This window comes from Cinclus cinclus, chromosome 2 (assembly GCF_963662255.1).
Source record: "Cinclus cinclus chromosome 2, bCinCin1.1, whole genome shotgun sequence".
Classification (NCBI taxonomy): domain Eukaryota; kingdom Metazoa; phylum Chordata; class Aves; order Passeriformes; family Cinclidae; genus Cinclus; species Cinclus cinclus.
Genome location: NC_085047.1, coordinates 86,895,062 through 86,912,888, shown reverse-complemented (window position 1 = coordinate 86,912,888; position 17,827 = coordinate 86,895,062). Strand labels below are relative to the sequence as shown.

General features: G+C 39.1%; 3 protein-coding genes across 3 annotated transcripts in view; 2 read left to right on the top strand and 1 right to left on the bottom strand.

Moving 5' to 3' along the window:
• Positions 1-1,615, top strand: part of MGAT4A (alpha-1,3-mannosyl-glycoprotein 4-beta-N-acetylglucosaminyltransferase A) — a 70,201-nt gene extending 68,586 nt beyond the window's left edge. The window contains exons 15-16 of the mRNA XM_062487872.1: positions 846-958; positions 1,118-1,615. Coding sequence (XP_062343856.1) covers positions 846-958; positions 1,118-1,144 — 140 coding nt within the window. The 3' untranslated portion in view covers positions 1,145-1,615. The remainder of the gene's footprint in view (positions 1-845; positions 959-1,117) is intronic.
• Positions 1,616-6,635: 5,020 nt separating this feature from the next.
• On the bottom strand, positions 6,636-11,674 carry UNC50 (unc-50 inner nuclear membrane RNA binding protein). The gene is made up of 6 exons (XM_062487873.1): positions 11,646-11,674; positions 10,637-10,920; positions 9,661-9,781; positions 7,644-7,783; positions 7,462-7,563; positions 6,636-6,942 (listed from the first exon to the last, which is right to left on the bottom strand). The coding sequence occupies exons 2-6, from the start codon at positions 10,914-10,916 to the stop codon at positions 6,806-6,808; spliced, it is 780 nt and encodes a 259-aa protein (XP_062343857.1). The 5' UTR covers positions 10,917-10,920; positions 11,646-11,674; the 3' UTR covers positions 6,636-6,805.
• Positions 11,675-11,793: 119 nt separating this feature from the next.
• On the top strand, positions 11,794-14,860 carry LOC134041311 (cytochrome c oxidase assembly factor 5). Its single transcript, XM_062487871.1, has 3 exons — positions 11,794-11,982; positions 12,393-12,476; positions 14,570-14,860. The coding sequence occupies exons 1-3, from the start codon at positions 11,881-11,883 to the stop codon at positions 14,609-14,611; spliced, it is 228 nt and encodes a 75-aa protein (XP_062343855.1). The 5' UTR covers positions 11,794-11,880; the 3' UTR covers positions 14,612-14,860.
• The last annotated feature ends 2,967 nt before the right edge of the window (positions 14,861-17,827 follow it).

Genomic DNA, 17,827 nt, shown 5'->3' with positions numbered 1-17,827 from the left:
CTCTTGTGACTCTTAGTTGTAGTGCAGCTACATCCAACTTTTCTGCCAGGATTGATCACCTAGATTATGATAGAGGCATTTCCAGGTTTTGTAAGATCACCTTCTCTGTCCTGTGACTGCCTAAGTGCCTTTGTGTGAGTTTTGTGCTTGACCTGGATTTGAACCCACCCTAAAGACAATCAGCTGTCTCCTCACAGGATGAGATTGGTGTTTTATCAGCCAAGTGGCTGTTGGGGAAGGTGCCTGGATACATATCAAGGAAGAGAAATTTTACACATGAATTTTAATTAGTTGCTGGACATAGTTTGGGCAATCCTATTATAATGGAAGCATATTTTTTGTCATAATAAATTACAGTTGTTGTCTATATGGTTTAAATGTAAAGTCTAACTGGGCTTTTAAATTGAATTCTTACTCATCCTAATATAATTGAAGTTGATTTAAATAGGAATATGTTATACATGAATGATATCCCTTGTCCTTAATCCTATTTGAAAACACACAACCCAAAGGCATCATATTAGTTCTGTGATATTGAATGAGTACCTGTGCCAAAATCTTCACAGAGTTCGAGGTGTTACTGCCTTTAGATGGTTTCAAAGCTTTTTTTCTTATGTGTAATCCTGTTCAGATTGGCTTGTGCTGTTGACATTCTCCATACTGTTTGCTGCTGCAAAACTGGATCTGATGTCAAAATCACTCATTGCCTTTTATTTCGGGAATGATACTGGTTTCACTGGGATTCTGATCACAATGATACTGTGAATTGTGATACTGCAGATATATTTTCTGGATTTTGTACTTCAGTCTGTTGAACAGGACTTAATTGAGTATGTACTTCGCAGGGAAGTTTGAAAACGGTGTAGCTGAAGGAACAGTTGACCCCAGCTTAAATCCTATTTCATCATTCCGGCTTTCAGTGATACAAAATTCGGCTGTTTGGGCAATTCTGAATGAGGTAAGAGGTGGTAGAACATTCAAAAACATAACTAGTGAATGGTTCTTCATTCTGTTTTGAAGCTCAGACTTTTGGCTAACACTAAAACTAGTTACCTCTTATTACTGAGAAATGTAATACACTAAACCATGACTTGTTTTCTCTGATTCTCTATTTCAGATTCATATTAAAAAGATTACAAACTGATCATGGAAATCTGCTTCAAAGGAAAAAGAAAGAATTCTTGAAAATTCTTCCTATAAAATCTGATATCCTTGGCAAGTCATAAATTGAAAATACTGAGCATGCACCTTATTCCAAATGTCATTCTTTTTCACTTGAACTCTACCTCTTGTGAAATCTACTGTAGATGAGAAGATTGTATTTATCCCTTCTTATCTGATCCATTCAGAAACTGATGCTCCACACTGATAATGTTCGTCTGAGGCCCCAGTTGTCCTCCACTGTAATGTGACTTTACCATCTTATGGTTGCAGAACCCTGCTACGCTTAACCTGTACTATTTTGATAGTATAGTAATATAGAGTTGTACATATTGTTACATTCCTTGAGGAAAAAAAAAATATTGTTAAATAAGTTTTATGAAGGGGGTACTTTCGGAGTTCCATTTATTTTCTATAATGAGAACCCTCTTTTATAGACTGTCAGGGATATATATTAAAATGCTAGGGGTATTTAATTTATTAAAATCATTTGAAAAGTACATATTTTTATGCAGTAAAATTTTAAATTGATATAGTTTTTTTATGAATTCTCTAGTTTAAGTTATCTTTCTACATTTTTCTTTGGAGATGCAAACATAAATTAATACCATGTTTCAAATATACTGCCATGTTTAAAAAAAACAAGATTAAGTTTCTAAATTATGTAGTTTTATACACAGAATCTGAATGATGTTCAGAGGCATAAACAAGAGTTCTGAAGAGCATTATTCTTTGGGGCTATGAAATTCCACATGTACAGTTTGTAGCCACAAACATAAAAAGCATGTTGAAATGTCTTGTTTCATATTATGTACTAAATCTGCAGTGATTTTAGATTGAATCCATTGCATTTTAGAATAATTTTTTTTTACTCCAAACCAGTTCTTTCTAAAAATATTTGTAAACATTTCCTATGCTTAGCAAATTCATTTTCTGTACTGAAGAAAATAATTCTCTAGCTTTGTTTTGGAGTGACAAGAGATTACCTTTTATCACATAAATGAATGGTAGATACATTTGATTTACAGAGGTCTCCTTTTAAGAAGTTCTGTTATTGCAGTGTTTATTTTGGATATGTTAGTGAGTAGTTACAGTTTATTTTCTTCCTTTGTTTCAGAACAAGGTCTTAGTTTGACTCCTTTATGGATCAGTAGGGTAACTCGCACTAACTTTATAGTAGGAACTGAATTTGGCCTCAAGTTAGTACCCTGCCTTTTTGTTTCAAGGGAAACGACAGTGATCTTAATCAGAAATTTGGTCAGGAGCAGAATGTGGTCTGGATTACAATCAGAGTGGAACTGTTGCAGTACTAATGCTGCTGCTTTTCTTAAGAGTCCTGCTGCTTAGGCGCTTATGTGTAAGGACTCAGGATGGGAAAAATTCAGTTAGTCAGAAATAGCCAGGAGAAAGAGACAGAAATTTCTCCCTTCAATAGGAATGAAGTGCCTGATTGACATTGGAGGGAGGCATCCACGCTGGCTTGGGTACTGTCAGTCGTGCTGTGAACCAGCCTCCTGGAACTGACATCTCAAAAGCTGGCCAGCTTTCCCTGTGGAAAAAAAACACACTCTGCTACCCCCAACACAGAATCACTTAAGTTGGAAATTACCTTTATTGTCTTCGTGATCAGGGACAAATACACAAAACCTGTTGCCGGTTCCCTGATCTAGAGCAGGGGTCTTGAATTTGTACTTCCCATTTAAAGCCCGGCTGATAGATTTGGCCTCTCTTTCATGATATGTTTATAACGAGCAGGAGCCTAAGCTTGCTTCTCCATCACACCACTCTCATTGCTGGGTTATAGTGTCAACCTGTCTTCTCTTCTGCCTTGTTGGAGAATTGTGCCATAGCTTTGACAATTCAGCAATATTCAAGTTGAAGAACTTAGCTACTTCTACAGACTGTTGGCATTTTGGTTTAGCTATCTTGTCTGGGGACACAGGGAAGACAGGATTTGTACAGAGTTTAAGAAGGACCTTCAGTTTAGACTGACTGGTGTAAGTTCAAGAAAAATTAGATACCAAGTGGACCTTGTTTACTTTTTCTGATCGCATCAGATGGTGTAAATAAAATGTTACTTGGAAAGCTTGTGTTGCCCATAGACTTTGAGGGCATAAGCTCAGCACTGGTCACATAAATGAAGATTATTCTTGGATCTAGGAATGTAGGTGACTAGGCTCTGAATCCTGTGACTCTAGCTTATTGTGGTGCTACAGCCCCGTTTGTTTCCTGTATAATGCCCTGCCATCAAATTACTGAGCTGTAATGGCTTTTTATCACACATTAGCTTGCAAAGGTCTGAGAAAGTTTTTAGGTTTTCTTCTCAGCTGTGTCTGTGAATGAATGATGCAAGTTATTTAAACTAGGGTTATTTATTACAATCCAGACTGCAAAAATACATTGGGTAGTTCTTATTAGCAGTTTCTTACTATAGCTAGTTTTGCTGACAGTGACCTTTTCCTTTTTTCTGTGAGTCCAGAAATTTACTGGTACCATTTAAGTAAGGAAGCTGTGTGCTAATTCTCAAAGCATCACTGTTCCTGACATTTCACAGTAAAGATGAATCACTGCTAATATATTTAAATCCATAGAACCCGTACCACATTGATTGCAAGACTGGTTAGTAGTATATTTAGTTTTCAAAAATGTTGAGAAGAAATTTATCTAAGACAACAAATTAAATTAGGGCATGCTAAAATGTGGGTTGTTTTATAAAGATTGATGCATTTTTATTGCATTGTAGTAGCAGGAGTTGAAAATACTCTGGGCTGCTTCAATACTTTCAATGTTCCTGAGCTTATAGGCTCTCTAGATAAATGTGCCACATTAATACAAATTATATTTCATAGATCCAGGTAAATTCAGAGCTGGTGTAATCAGGGGGATTATTTCTGCAGACAACTATTTTGGGCTTTGTACCTTTAAATTCCAATCCCCAAGTCAGGCTAAAGTGGTGCACCGGTGGGCCAGTGTTTCCTGCATGTCTCCATTGTAAGGGACAGTGTTACCATAAGAGATCTTAAACAGCATCTTAAAACAATTACCTGTTTTGAGGGAGTTTTTCCCTACATGTATTCAATTTCAAATAATTTTTGTTGTGACCTTAAAAATCCCCTTGAGGCCACTGATTCTTTGAGTTATCCAATAATGGAAAGTGTTTAAAAAATCCTGCACCATCCTATGCTCCCATTAGCTCCTTCTGATGCTGTTAAAGCTTCAGAAAAGCAAACTTTTGTGAAACCAAAGGCATAGCCAGAAACCTTCATTATCTGGGCAAATGAACTGCTGATACTGGATGCCAAACACACTGGCTGATGCAAACATTTGCTTTTCTGAGCTGATCAGGATTGCTTGGGACCAAGGAAACGCAAGACTGTCAGTGTAATCTTGCTTTGTTCATTCAGTGAGTCATCCTACTGAAAACTTTGTAAATAATGTGAACAGGATGTGATAATTAGAGTGTTTCTAAAGCACTGTATAAGGCTTTGAGCTTTTGTAGGCATCTCAGTCATGTGTTTTCATTGATGGAAGCAATTCCTATGGATATATTATTTTTTTCTGTACTTAAAGATGGCTTAGAAAAATTCAGATAGATGTGATTCATGGACCAAGAAAAGACTGGAGTCTTCTGTTGTAACACTGCTTGTCTAGCTGTTTCAAAGCAGTTTTTAAATACTTTGAGTCAGTTTAGACCAAAGCAATTTATATTTTGCCTGTATGAAACACAGCTCCTTGAATCAGCTGAAGTATCATTAGTCTTTGGAAAAATTTGGAAACTGTGTACCAGTTTCTTTTTATTTCCCCCCCCCCCCCCCCCCCCCCGATATATTACAATTTCAGTAATCTCTGTATTTTGTTTGAAGTACTTGCTCCAGATGAAGTATCATAGTAATTTGTTGTTCACCTCCAACTTGGAAAGTTTTATTTTAGTCTCGTGGGGGAAAAGAAAAATTAAATCTTCTCAAACCTTGCTTCCCTAAAATACATGAGCCCAAGGTTCTACATTTGTTCTTACTAGGAAAGATGTATTCTGAAAAAGCTAGAACAAGTAACTCTAGCTAGAAAGGGGAGAAAAAAAGTGTGTTTTTAAATCATCTTTACAATCACCAGCATAAGGCTGAAAAGCTATTAAACAACTGGTGTTTTCAGGCTAGCATTGATTGCTGATGTAAATTAAAACACACAGCCCATGGAGACCTGGTCATTAAATCCTCGAGTGTCACCTTTCTGACCTTAGTGGTCTCTAAAGGGTTTTGCTAAGTTCTGTAGTAAAGAGTGAACTGCTGGAAGTTAAAGTAGCTTAATTTTGATAATAATGAAGCCTTCTTTCAAGGGGAAAAACGATATCGCTAAAGGGAAGGTACACAGGCCCCGAGTACTTCAATGGTATTGTACTACAGGGCAGTAAATAAGTATTTTACTGTTGAACTGAAGTGGATGATCAGTGATGCTAGGATTCCTGTTAGGGAAAAGGGGTACAGTTAGGCTGCAGCTGCCTGCAGGACGGGAGCTCGTGCTGTTAGCCAGGGAGGGAGCAGATCCTGACTGGAATCCTTCACCTTCCATGGATTAGCAGTTCACTGCTTTCCTTGTTTAAAGGAGAACTTTGCTCAGCATCTGCTGAGAGGGAAACATGAATCTCTTCAAGCCTTAACAGTGGCTGAAATACACAGTACTGTAAGATGCACTGCCAGCATATTTGGTATTTTAAGATATAGTTTTTCCTTAGAGATCAAATTCTAGTATTGAAATTGGTCTTACTGTAACCAGTTTACTCTTGTGTTGTTTTGGAAACTGAATCCTAGTGCTCATGTTCCATGCTGAACACTGCATTAGAAAGCTGTCATCTTCACTTTCCATAAGGTATTGTTTGTGATGGTCAGTTTCTACTTCTGCCTTGTGGACGTTACAGCTGCAGGCATTGCCATGAGCCCACCCTTGTAGCCAAACCAACTTGTACTTTCCTTCCATATTCATTGACCTGCCACTCAGAATGGTGGATGTAGTAATACCCACTGGACTGCTAGAGATTGGGTTTAAAAACTTGCTGCTATCTTTGGAAACCTGGTATGGGTCATGTTAATTGTGCCTTTCATCACTGTTTTTTCTGTGTGCCAGAGTTGTCCACATATATTTGAAGTAGTCACTGAAGTAAATCTGTTCTTACAATGTTTCATACAAAGAGAGGACAGATCTGTATCTAGAGACAGTTGTTGCTTTACCATCGCAACACTATTAAGATCTGTACTTTCACACAGTCCCAAGGCAACATATTGTAATATTACTCTTCAAGAAAACTGCTTTTTGGTGTCACTTAAACCCCTCATAATATAGAGCTTATGCCAGTATGTGCAAAGTATCTGCAGTAAGAGTTATGCTACATAGACTTGTTGCAGTTAAATTTAAGCTACAGAAATGTACAACTTGTTTTTAGGAATGTACTGCGAAGGTATTTGAACAAAATTGCTAACATGTTTACTGTTGTAAATATTTTAATAAAAAAGGACACTTCAAACTTTTTTACACAATTATCTACAATAAAGAGAAATTTACAACCATTTACAAAATGTTCTTAATTTTTTCTTTACTGTCAAAATGGCTACGGTAGAAACAAAATAAACATTAGATACATGAAGTCCTGGTTTTATTTCACTCTGTACTTATAAAAGGAACAAAGCATCTTGGTGAAGTTCCATCCACATGCTAATGAGATCAAATAGAGCATGATGAGAAGTGCAAATGGATACAAAAGAATAGCTGTGTTCTTCAAGAAGGGCAATGCTGAAACAGAAGCAATATTGAAGCAAGTATAAAGTAGTGCTCTTTAAAAAAGGTGCTTCAAGTAGAGTAGCCTTGGGGCAAGGCAGCAATAAAAAATAATTCTGCTCTGCTGCCCTCCTCAGACATCTCTGCCCTACTAGCCCTACAGTTATCTCAAAATGCCTTGGGGAACTGTTTTACCTAAAACTATGAACTTAAACTCATTACATAATTTTAATCTAATGCAAACATCTTCACGTGGATTTACAGAGGAACAAGAAAACCAAGTTGTGGTGTTACAGATCTAATACAGAAAGGGAATTTGATGAGGTGGATTCTTTGGTTAAGATGTCCACCCAGTTGAAAACATGGATTGGTACATTTCTATCAAACTTATTTACCACAAAGAAAGAATTATTTCAACATGCAGCTGAACCTCTGCTTTACAAATAACAAGCCAAGATCAAATTAACAGGCTGAAAACATGCTCTTCTTTTTACAAAAGAAGAAGCAAATACAAAAAAAATTGATGTTACTCACCACTGTATCCTAGGAATGTCACGTAGATGTAATAGCCAATTGCAATCAGCCATAATGTGTTCCCAACAAAATACCCAATGACAGAATCAGATATGATGACATCTGCAAGAGAGAACTGCTTGCTCTCAGCTGTTTTGATAGTGAACCATTCTGAAGCAGAGAGCTCAAAGTATTGTACTTACAGTTGATGAAGAAAAGCTGGATAAAATGCAGGATGACTAGAAGAGGGTAGAAAGCATTCAGATGTACATCAAAGGCATATCCCCACTCCACATCATAATCTCTGTTCTGCTGCTTCACTAAGTACTTATTTGAAATGAACCTACATGAAAAGGTATTTGAGACTGTTGTTAATACAAATCTGTAAAGCTGACTGACAGCACATGGGTTTGATGTAGTAAGTCATATGCAATCCCAACTCTCCACCACAAAGTTTCTGCTATCTGGGAATAAAAACATGCAAGAATCATGCAGACCAGACTATTGTTAAAATGGTTTTGTTAAAACTATCATCACATCCCTTGCATGCTACAGGTAGCTGAAATACCTGGTGGGTAATACAGAAACAAAACTTCTTTATAAAGAAGAGATCAGTGCTACAATTTATCAGTGCAGTCACAAGCTGCCACTTCTCTCTGTACACACAGGGAAATGATTTCAGTGAAGTGCTAGTACAGGATCAGCACACCTCATGCAGAGATGGCTTATTTCATCTCTACAGAACTAATGCACTGCAAGGACAGGAGAGTGCTCATAACATGTGCCTATTATTACTAAAAAGATGTGCAAATGCAATGTGCACTGCCTGGTATTACAGACTACTGAATTAGCCTCACGGCTCTTTCTTCAGCTTAAGTTCTGCTGACACCAAAATATTTATCCCATTTAGAGGAACAAGAAGTCAATACATGCTCCGAAATAAGAGACCAGAGTTTTCATGGAAACTTCCTCTGACCTACTCTTTGTCCCAAGAGTGGGGTTGCAAAGAGGCAGAGCCTGGGTGCAAGGTGAGGAGAGGTGAGGCAACAAGGAGTTTAGACTCATTAGGAATGGGGGGAGCTTTTGGGAAGAAAAGTGAGCCTGCACTGGAAGAGGGGACTTGAACCAAACTTGAGCCAGGTGATTGGTATTGAGGCCTGCAGGAAGCTGACTAAAACACAGAGTAAAACCAGCAGATGCTGCAGTCTTCTTGGCTTGGGAGACTGCATCCTGGACCACAAATTGCTGGAGAATGGGGGCAGGGAGCATTACTATAAGCTCTTCCCCAAGCAATTTATGGGTTGCTGTGCCAGACAGAAGCATAGGTCAGATGGACCTTTTATCTATCCGCTAAGTTTATTTTATGTGCCTCATTTTCAATTTTGCAATTACAAGCAGGAGTTCCTGAGGCCACTGTCAGGATTTATCCCTTTACCAATCATCACCACTTTAAGATGCTAAAGTTCCATCACTAAGATGCTCCATCCCTAAGAACTCTTAAATGTCCTTGGTTTCTTAAGTTCCTTGTAAAATGAAAATTCTTTCTTTGATACCCTCCCCCCTGCTGCAGCACAGAAACACTGGCTTTCTGTCACTTCATGGCTCCCTCACTGCTGCAGGGACACATCTATGGTGCTGATGAGGCCTGGATTGTAAAATGACCTGCTCCTGCCTCTCTACTTCTGCAAGTCTCTGGCCTGTAGAGGATAAAACTAGCAGCGCCTACCAACAAAACAAAAAGGTGCCAAGCACAAGACAGAACAGATGTGGCTGTAGTAGCAGTAGCTACAATCTTCAGCAAGAAGCACAGGCCAAGTGTATATTGCCCTGCATAAACAGAATCATCCTCAGGCTTACGCTGCTTGACTTTTTCATTCATTATTTTAATGGAAGAGCTTTTTTTTTTTTTTTTTTATAAACACTTTTTTTTTTCATGTGGCATTACTGCTGAACATCAACCAGCTCAAGATGAAAGAAAGCTGGAATGTTCATCATTATACAGATCACCTGAACATTTAACTTTGTAGGAAATAGTAAAGAAAGAGATATATTCTTTTTTAAGCTATCATTTTGAAACAATTACTCCAACAGTATGAAACCTATAGTCAATACTTGAGTGTAAGTTTATCCCAAACAAAGAACCAAGGGTCTCACAAACAGCAGAGGACTCTTTGTGTCTGAACAGCAGTATGCAACTTGGCTTCAGAGATCACTACTTACCACATCAGAGTTGCAATCAGGAGCCCAACGCCTACACAGTCTATGAATACAACCCAAAGTAGCAGTTTTATTGTTTCAAAAAACCCCATGTCCAATACAAATCCAAATCCTACAGTAGACACTGAAAGGAAAGAAAGATCATTAAAGTCAGCTGTAGAAATAAAAGCATGAGATCTTAAACTGATGGGGCTTTTCTAAGTATTCTGTTATGAAATCTCCAGTTGTCTTATCTTTCTCCTGAGATTTTCAGTCCAACAGCTCATGTTTTTTTCCACCAGAAACTAGATATAATGCAATTTATTCATAATATGAACACTCATCTATACTTGTGCCTAATTGAAATGCTCCACCCAAACTATTTTTTGAAAAAATTCAGACAATGCTACAATAGAACATTCTTTGTTTTATAAAAGCTTCTTGTTAACCCAAACCACATGTGTAATTCTATTTCAGTTAAGAGTTTTTCTATTACGAACAGCAATACACTATTTAATAGAATGCAACTGAGATGATATTTAATTTGCAGTTCAGTCATTTATATTAGCCACTTTTTTATAGCTTAATTCTGCAATATACAGGATCTCACCAGGGTCATTATGGGAAAGACAGTGTTTTATCCATAATATTCAGGTAATCCAAATACTCAGTATTTTTAAACAAAAACACTGCCGTGTGGCATAGGGTTTTCTTACTGTCTGTAAAGTTACAGTGAACTATGCAGTTTAAAATGCAACAGAAAATGAGTAGCAATGGAGAGAGAAATTCAAGACTACAAAGTACTACTTAACCCTACTCTGATTTCTACTTCCCACCTTAACTTCAAAAAGGCTAGGCCTTTTTCTTCTGTTCTACTTTGATTAAAAGATCATCCATACAGATTGGTCCTTTCTGTGTGTGTGTTATTAAAAGGAAAATAAACGTTCACCCCTAAACTCTCCCTCCCTCTTCATTATGCTGTCTGTTCTCCTGCACTCACCACAGAGCCAGACACTGAGCAGCACTAGAAAAGCAGGATCATCTCTCGCCCATTGGTCCTTTGTCTGTTTTCTGTAGTGAAAGTTCCTGTAAACCCTCTGTGGTGAAGTGAACAGGTAAAGCATCTGCCAAAGCGCAAACTCGAAGTCCATCTGTCGGAAGTGGAAGAGCCTCCGGAGGTACTTGTAGCGTTTCGCTCCGGCCGTGTGTCTCGCAGCATCTCTGGGGCTCCGCACACCATTGCCCTGGCTCCCAGAATTAACCAACGTGGTTGGCAGCATCTTGCTAAAGAAAGGGTTTCAAAAGATGTATTTGATTTTGCACACAGATATAATAAAATACTGTGATGCAGGCCACGGATGCAATGCTGGAGTGACAAAAACAGAGCAGAAGCATAAACAATGACATTTGTTGGAGCAAGTCCAGAGGAGGCCCTGGAGCTGGTAAGAGGGCTGGAGAACCTCCTTTATGAAGACAGGCAGGGAAAGTTGCGGCAGTTCAGCTTGAAGAAGAGAAGGCTGCGTGGAGACCTCCTAGCACCTCCCAATATACGAGGGGGGAAAAGAGGGAAGCTGGGAGACTTCATCAAGAACTGCAGTGATACGGCAAGGAGTAAAGGGTACAAATTGAAACAGGGAAAGTTTAAGTTAGATACAAGGAAGAAATTCTTTACTGCGTGTGTGTGGGAGGGGGAGTGGGGGGTGTGAGGCACTGGCACAGGCTGCCCAGGGAGGCTGTGGACGCCCCAACCCTGGCAGTGCTCAAGCCAGGTCAGATGGGGCTTAGAACAACCTGGTCTAGGGGGAGGTATCCCTGCCCACGGCGGCGGAGTTGGAACCAGATGATCTTTGCGGTTTCTTCCAGCCCTTAACAGTGTACGATCCCACGACTTAGGAGCGGCCCGGCCGCCGCTGCTGACAAACATCCGCCCCCCCTCAGCGGGGCCCGCGCTCAGCTCCGGGCCGGGCAGCGCCGCACCCCCGAGCCCCGCCCCGCGCTGAGGGTCTCACCTGCTGCCCCGGCCCGCGGCGCGACCCCCGCCCCGCCCGGCACCGCCACCGCCACCGCGGCCGCCTCCCGCAGCCTTCCGGCACCCTCCGCCGCGCAGGCGCTCGGGATCCTTGGCGGAGCCGCCCCGGCCCTTCCTGTCCCCGCCGGAAGCGGTCGCAGCGCCCGGCATGGCGGCGGCGGTCGGCCGTGGCCTCGGGGCGGGCGGCAGCGGGGCGTAGCGCCGGGCTCGCCGCCATGCCCAAGTACTACGAGGATAAGGAGGAGGACGGGCGGGCCTGCAGCGGCGTGAGGGAGGACCTGCGGCAGTGCCTGCTGGAGAGCTCCTGCGTGCTGCAGGTGAGCGCGGCCGCCCTTCGGGGCCGGGGACCCGCAGGTTTGCCCTGTTACGGGGGCAGACCTCTTGTTTGCGGCAGTTTAGGGAATTACAGCTCCAGAGGAGAGCGCAGGTCACCGTACCGAAGCGATATCCCTAGTGAAGTTCTCTGAAGCTGGAAGTAAATGATCCTCAAAGGCACCTTCCATCCCAAATTACTCAGCTGGCCAGAGCGTGGTGCTAATAGTGCCAGGGTCGTGGGTCCGATCGCTGTATTGGTCTTCTCTTAAGAGCTGGACTGGGTGATCCTTGTGGGTGCTTTCCAGCTCAGAGTATTCGGTGATTCTGTTCTATGAGTCTGTGAAGTGCTTTGATGTCTCTTTGATGAGCTGCAGAAATCAGATTTTTAATCCTTTCTTTTTTCATTTACTAGGAAAACAAAAGCCCTAAACAGTGCTTGAAGGAAGGACACTGTAGGAGTTTGCAAGTGACTTTCTTTGCATGCAAAAGATCAATGGTAAGTGTCTTCTGCTAATGCCTGGATGTTTCCTGTCCTTTCCCCCCTCTTTTTAAGAAGAACGTGTTATTTCAGCAAAATGGGTGTCATTAAGCAAGACAGCTGTTGCCTTTGAATCCTGATGAAACTATGAGTGTTGTGCTCAGTTGTCACGAAGAAGAAGGCCTAGAGTAGGAAAAATTGGAAAAGCACATGTTTAAATTGGATTAGGCTTAGAATATCACAGGTAAGTGAGGGAGGTATGTTTTCACTATTTTTTTAGTAAAGTTTTGGGTTAAAGATACTAATAGATCAGGTAATTCTAAGATTAAAATATCAACAAGTTATCTTTTACCTGTAAGGTCTGTGAAAAACATTTAAACGAAGTGAGACTTTCACTGTTGAAGCAGGACCTTGCATTGAATTCATGTTGAATCATTAGTTTTCTTAGAGTACTAGAAGTCATGATAAATAAGTTTGATTTTTTACACAATGAAATATCCCATATAAAAGTGACAAATTGTTTTTAAAAATGTAATTTGATAAAATTTTCCTTATATTGATAAGAGTTCCTTGTCCAGAATTATTTTGCTTGTGTTTCCATAACATTTAAAACCTATTTAAGATGTGGTAAAGATGGTATTAAAACTTTCCAAACATGAGAAGTGCAGGGCTCATTTTTATTTTTATCTGATGAACAGTGTACAGCTGAAATGGTACTTTAAATGTTTCTTCCGTTTTGTATTAGCCGTAGCAGCTTTTTGTACCTCTTTTATATGAACCATATTAATCCATAAAGCAAAAAATTATTATTTCTGCATATGGGAAGATGTTGTATATTGAAAATTTGAAATACCTGTATAAAGCTGCAGTAGCAACATACATATCTCCAGGTCATGTGCCTGTATTTTTGTGTATGTGGATTATTAAGGGAGCCTGATGAAACTTAAGTTTCTATCTAAATGCCTCGAGTCATGCAGGAAGAGACCTGGCTCTTAAATGATTTTATTTAGCTCTCCCAAATTGCAAGGCTGATGGGTGAAGTTTTTCTTGTCCTGTTAATTCTGTAAATTTCAGTAATCATGCCCAGTCAAACTTATTGTTTGCTATAATAGTGAAACTTAAAGAGTGCCCAAAACCAAGTTAGATGCTAAATACAGATATAATTTACAGTGTGCTAAAATCATCAGGGGTTTTGCCTAGATGCTGTTTTCTTCTCCAGGAAAGAGAAATTCTTATCAGAGGAGTACCTTCAGTACACTTTAGATGTTGAAGTAGGGCCAAAGTTTAAAGTGAAAGCTGCTTGATTATTGGACAAGCTGTGTCATCATGAGTCTAGCTCTTTACAAATTTTGCTGCAGTTCTGAATTCTGGAAGAAGGTTAGTTAATGGTGGTAAAAGAAACCTGCTCTAATACCGGTCTAATACCAAAATATGGCTGAGTTGCAATCTGTCACTGCCATCTTCAAGACTGGCTATCTAAGTTCAGAAGAATTCTCCCAAGATCAAAGTATGTTTTTCTGTTTCACTGCAGTTTAGCTTCTGTAAGTACTGCACCGTGGCTTTTCTTTTAGCTTTACATCTTTAGCTTTTCATTAAATGTTTTTTCTGTAATTGCCAAGAATAAACTTTCAGGTTTTTCAAGCTGAATGTTGTTTCTGTTTTTACTGATTTATTTCTATTTTTTCCAGAAACTTCGTGTATTTATATTATCCCTCTCCTCACAGACGTTTGTAGTGACTCGCACTTTAACTAGATCTGAATTTTCCTCCTTCAGTTTATCAGTTACTTTCCAAAACTGATATAAGCAGATTTACATTACCTTGTTTTTCGTGAGGTCCTTGCCATCGTACTGTGCTGTTCTGTCATTTATGTTCTATATTTCAGAATGCACGAGAAACTTATCACATAATTTTAGTTTTGTTTGAGGTTTAAGATCATGTAACTCCTCTTTCATTGGAATACCCTGTGGCTTGTTGGCTGCATCACTAGTTCGCTTCTGCTTTATTCTAGCCTTTTTATTCTGATGTTAGAAAGTGCCAAGGTAGCACAAACACTCTACAATACCTCTTTTGGAAAATACTTGCTCTTAATATATTGTCTTCAATTTTCAGTTGGATAACAGGGCAAGATTCAGAGGAAGGAAGGGATACTGAAGTCCTTGTCAAGAGACCTAGCCATGGGAATCTGGGGTTCATCAGCACTCTATACAAGACAGAGACTAAGAAGATGGTACCTGCCCTTTATGCAGTGTTTTCGTGGAAGGTATCTACTCATGAGTATTCCAACAGATTGACCTGGATGCGCATTTAAATGTTAAAAAGAAGGCAAGCATAAAGCTGCAAGTTCTGGCCAAAATGGGTACCTTTCATGTACTTGCAATAAAAGTGTGAAATCCAGAACAAGCTGCTGAAGTTATCATTCTGTTTTGAAGTGGTGTTTTGTGACTTTACTGTGAATTCTGATAATCTTTTATTAAAAATAATACAAGGTATGAAACTGGGAGTTCACTTGATCTGTTGAGGAAGAGTTTCCTTAGTAGAAGAGTATCTCAGAGGGTTTTTCAGAGCAGAGCTGTTTTCAGAGATGAGGAGTTGACCAAGGTTGTAAAACGTGTGTGCAAGCTGCTTCCTCTCCAGTAAATTTGCTACCCAATAAACCTGTAATAGATGGGAGCAGTGGTGTTTTTCAGTCCCACACTGCTAAGAAAGTGGGAATTATGGGAGTAAGAAGCATTAAATAGTGCTTAAACCTGACTGTGGTCAATGTTAACTGGTTCTGTAAACTGCTTTTCCAGAGGAACGTTTTCTTCCTTCAGTGTCCCTGCCTTTACAAGCCTTTAAGAAATAAGTGCTGCTGTAACTCTAGCATGTGGAATCTCAAAAAACCTCAGACAAGCTGATTAGAAGCAATATGAGGAAATAGGGAGAGGGGAGGGAGCAATAGTAACTTCTTTCCTTGGCTAAAGTTTATAGCCAAGTGTCTGATACACATTCAGTCTGAACAGATGCATGCAACAGTTACTGTTTCTAAAACCGATGACTTCAGTGAATGAGCACGTGTTGACTGATTCTGTCTGTCTTAAGCAACTGTTCTGTAATGAGTCAGAGAATGTTTATATTCCGTGTATGTGTAGGACTCTATTTTTGCCACCTAAATTTGATTTCACATTTTGTGTTCTGTTGATCAGGTGGAAGCTAGTTCATTTGTTCAAGTGCTGTGAGCATCCTTTGTTTTCCACAGCCTAATTAACATATTATCTCTCTACGTACACTAAAACGATAAGTGATGTCTGTAAGAGATTTTTTAACTTACCACTCCTATTCCGAAGTATTACTCACAAGCCTTTTCCATGGGGAAAACATAAAAAATGCTTAACAATAAATATAAAGCCACATGGCAGGTATTTAAATGTCAGTTAGAGGGGAGTGGGAATGGTATGTGAGTTTGGGCTCACCAAAGACTCTTCCATGGTATGCCCTACTGCATGTGTTTGTAGGTGGACTGTTAAATGATCTTTATTCCTTTCTCAGTCATAATCTCTAAGCCTCAGATAATTGTGCTGAAGCAGCTCCTTCTGCAAGGGAGCAGAAAGATTGCTACATTGTAGACAGACACATAGTTATTTTTAATAATCAGCTTGATCCAGTGAGATCAGGTGTTAAAATTAAATCTGTTGGATATTTATGGATTTAATAATGAACAGAACATATGTATTATTTGATCCAGTAGAATGTTAGTGTCAAAACTTCCAAAAAACTGAACTAACTACAACAGTATGAAAATACTGTTATAGGTATCAAAATACTGATTTGCTCAAGAGACTGGTTAAATTCCAATATTGTGTAGCAAAACATTCTGTCTAAAGAAAAGTAACTATATAATTGTCTTGGGACTTTTAGCACTGTCATACTTGAGAGATAGTAGTGGTCCTTTGTGAAAAATAATTCATTTCATTAATGCCCTAAGTCCTATGTGTTTGATTACAGCTTTTTCCCTAATGCACAAAATGTTTTTATTTAAATATATTGGTATTTTTGTCTCATGTCTTGTGCTACATGACTGACTTTTACTATAAAAGTGCATGTTTCTATTTTTTAGAAATAGATTTTAGAAGTAGATTTTGCAAGATGGGATCTGTGAAATTGCGTTGTTGAGGACAAATGGTTGGCATGGTGCCAAAAGTCTCATAGTAGTTTTAGAACCACAAATAAAAGCAGTACTAATAATTTGTATTGAATAAGTAAAGAGTAGAGCTTGCAAAAACCTCACTACTGCTCCTATTCCTCTCATTCATTTTCTGTGATGGAGAGTCAGAGGATGCTAAATGCTGTTTCGAGACTGATGTTGCAGGCTGTGGCTCTGTCAGTTAGGACCTGTCTGTGTTACAATATCCTGTTTCAGCAATTAAAATGTTCTCTCTGTGATCCAATCCTGCGAAGACAGTTGTATTTACAGAGCTGTAAACGCATATTGAGGGACTGCTCACATGTTTGTGATGATAAAAACCAGGCCGTGGTCATTTACTCTGAAAATTCTTTAGGCTGTTAGCTGTTCTTCCACATTACTACAGAGAGGCAAGTGTATGAGAGTTTAATGAAGGTCCATGTGTACATATGTTGAAAAGTGAGAGAAAAGGGTTGGTATTTAAAAAGTATCACACATTTAGTATTTAAGATGGGCCTCACAGAAGGAAAAACAAAGCATCTAAAAAACTCTCACTTTTGAAGTATTTTCTGCTTCCAGAATGAGTGCATTTTTATTACAAAGAGCTTCATTACTCACTGGGTGGCATAAGAAATTGGTTATCCAGTCTCTCTTCACTTGCAAAGTTTCTGGAGAGTTGCAGGTTGGATGAGATGCTTTTTTTCAAAGAAAACATTCAAAATGATATCTCAGTGAAAGCCTGGAACAAAGTCAATTGACACCTTCTACTCATGAGAAGAGCATTAAATGAAGTCATCATCTAAAAATGCAACCAAAGAATGTTGGTGGTAAGCAGTATTTGTTGTTTAAGCCTGTGTGGTTAGAAAATTTACAAATACAGAACTGTAGCAGTTTTGTTAACATCATAAATTTTACACTGCCCTGATATGTGATCATTTAGAATACATGTATTTGTTGTAAATGCATGTCTTGTCTAAAGATGAAGAGCACAGCAGCTTAATTCCAGTCATAATTGGCAGAATAATAACCAGAAACCTTAAGATACTTTCTCTTTTTTTCTTTTTCCAAATCTGCCTGCTGAATTTTGTCTCTGGCATGGTTTTATTGCAGGTATCTTCTGAAGATCATTATTAACCAGTTATTTCTGTAAGTGGCATAATTCACAATGGCTTGGTTGACAGTCTGTAGGAAGAAAACTCTGTAAA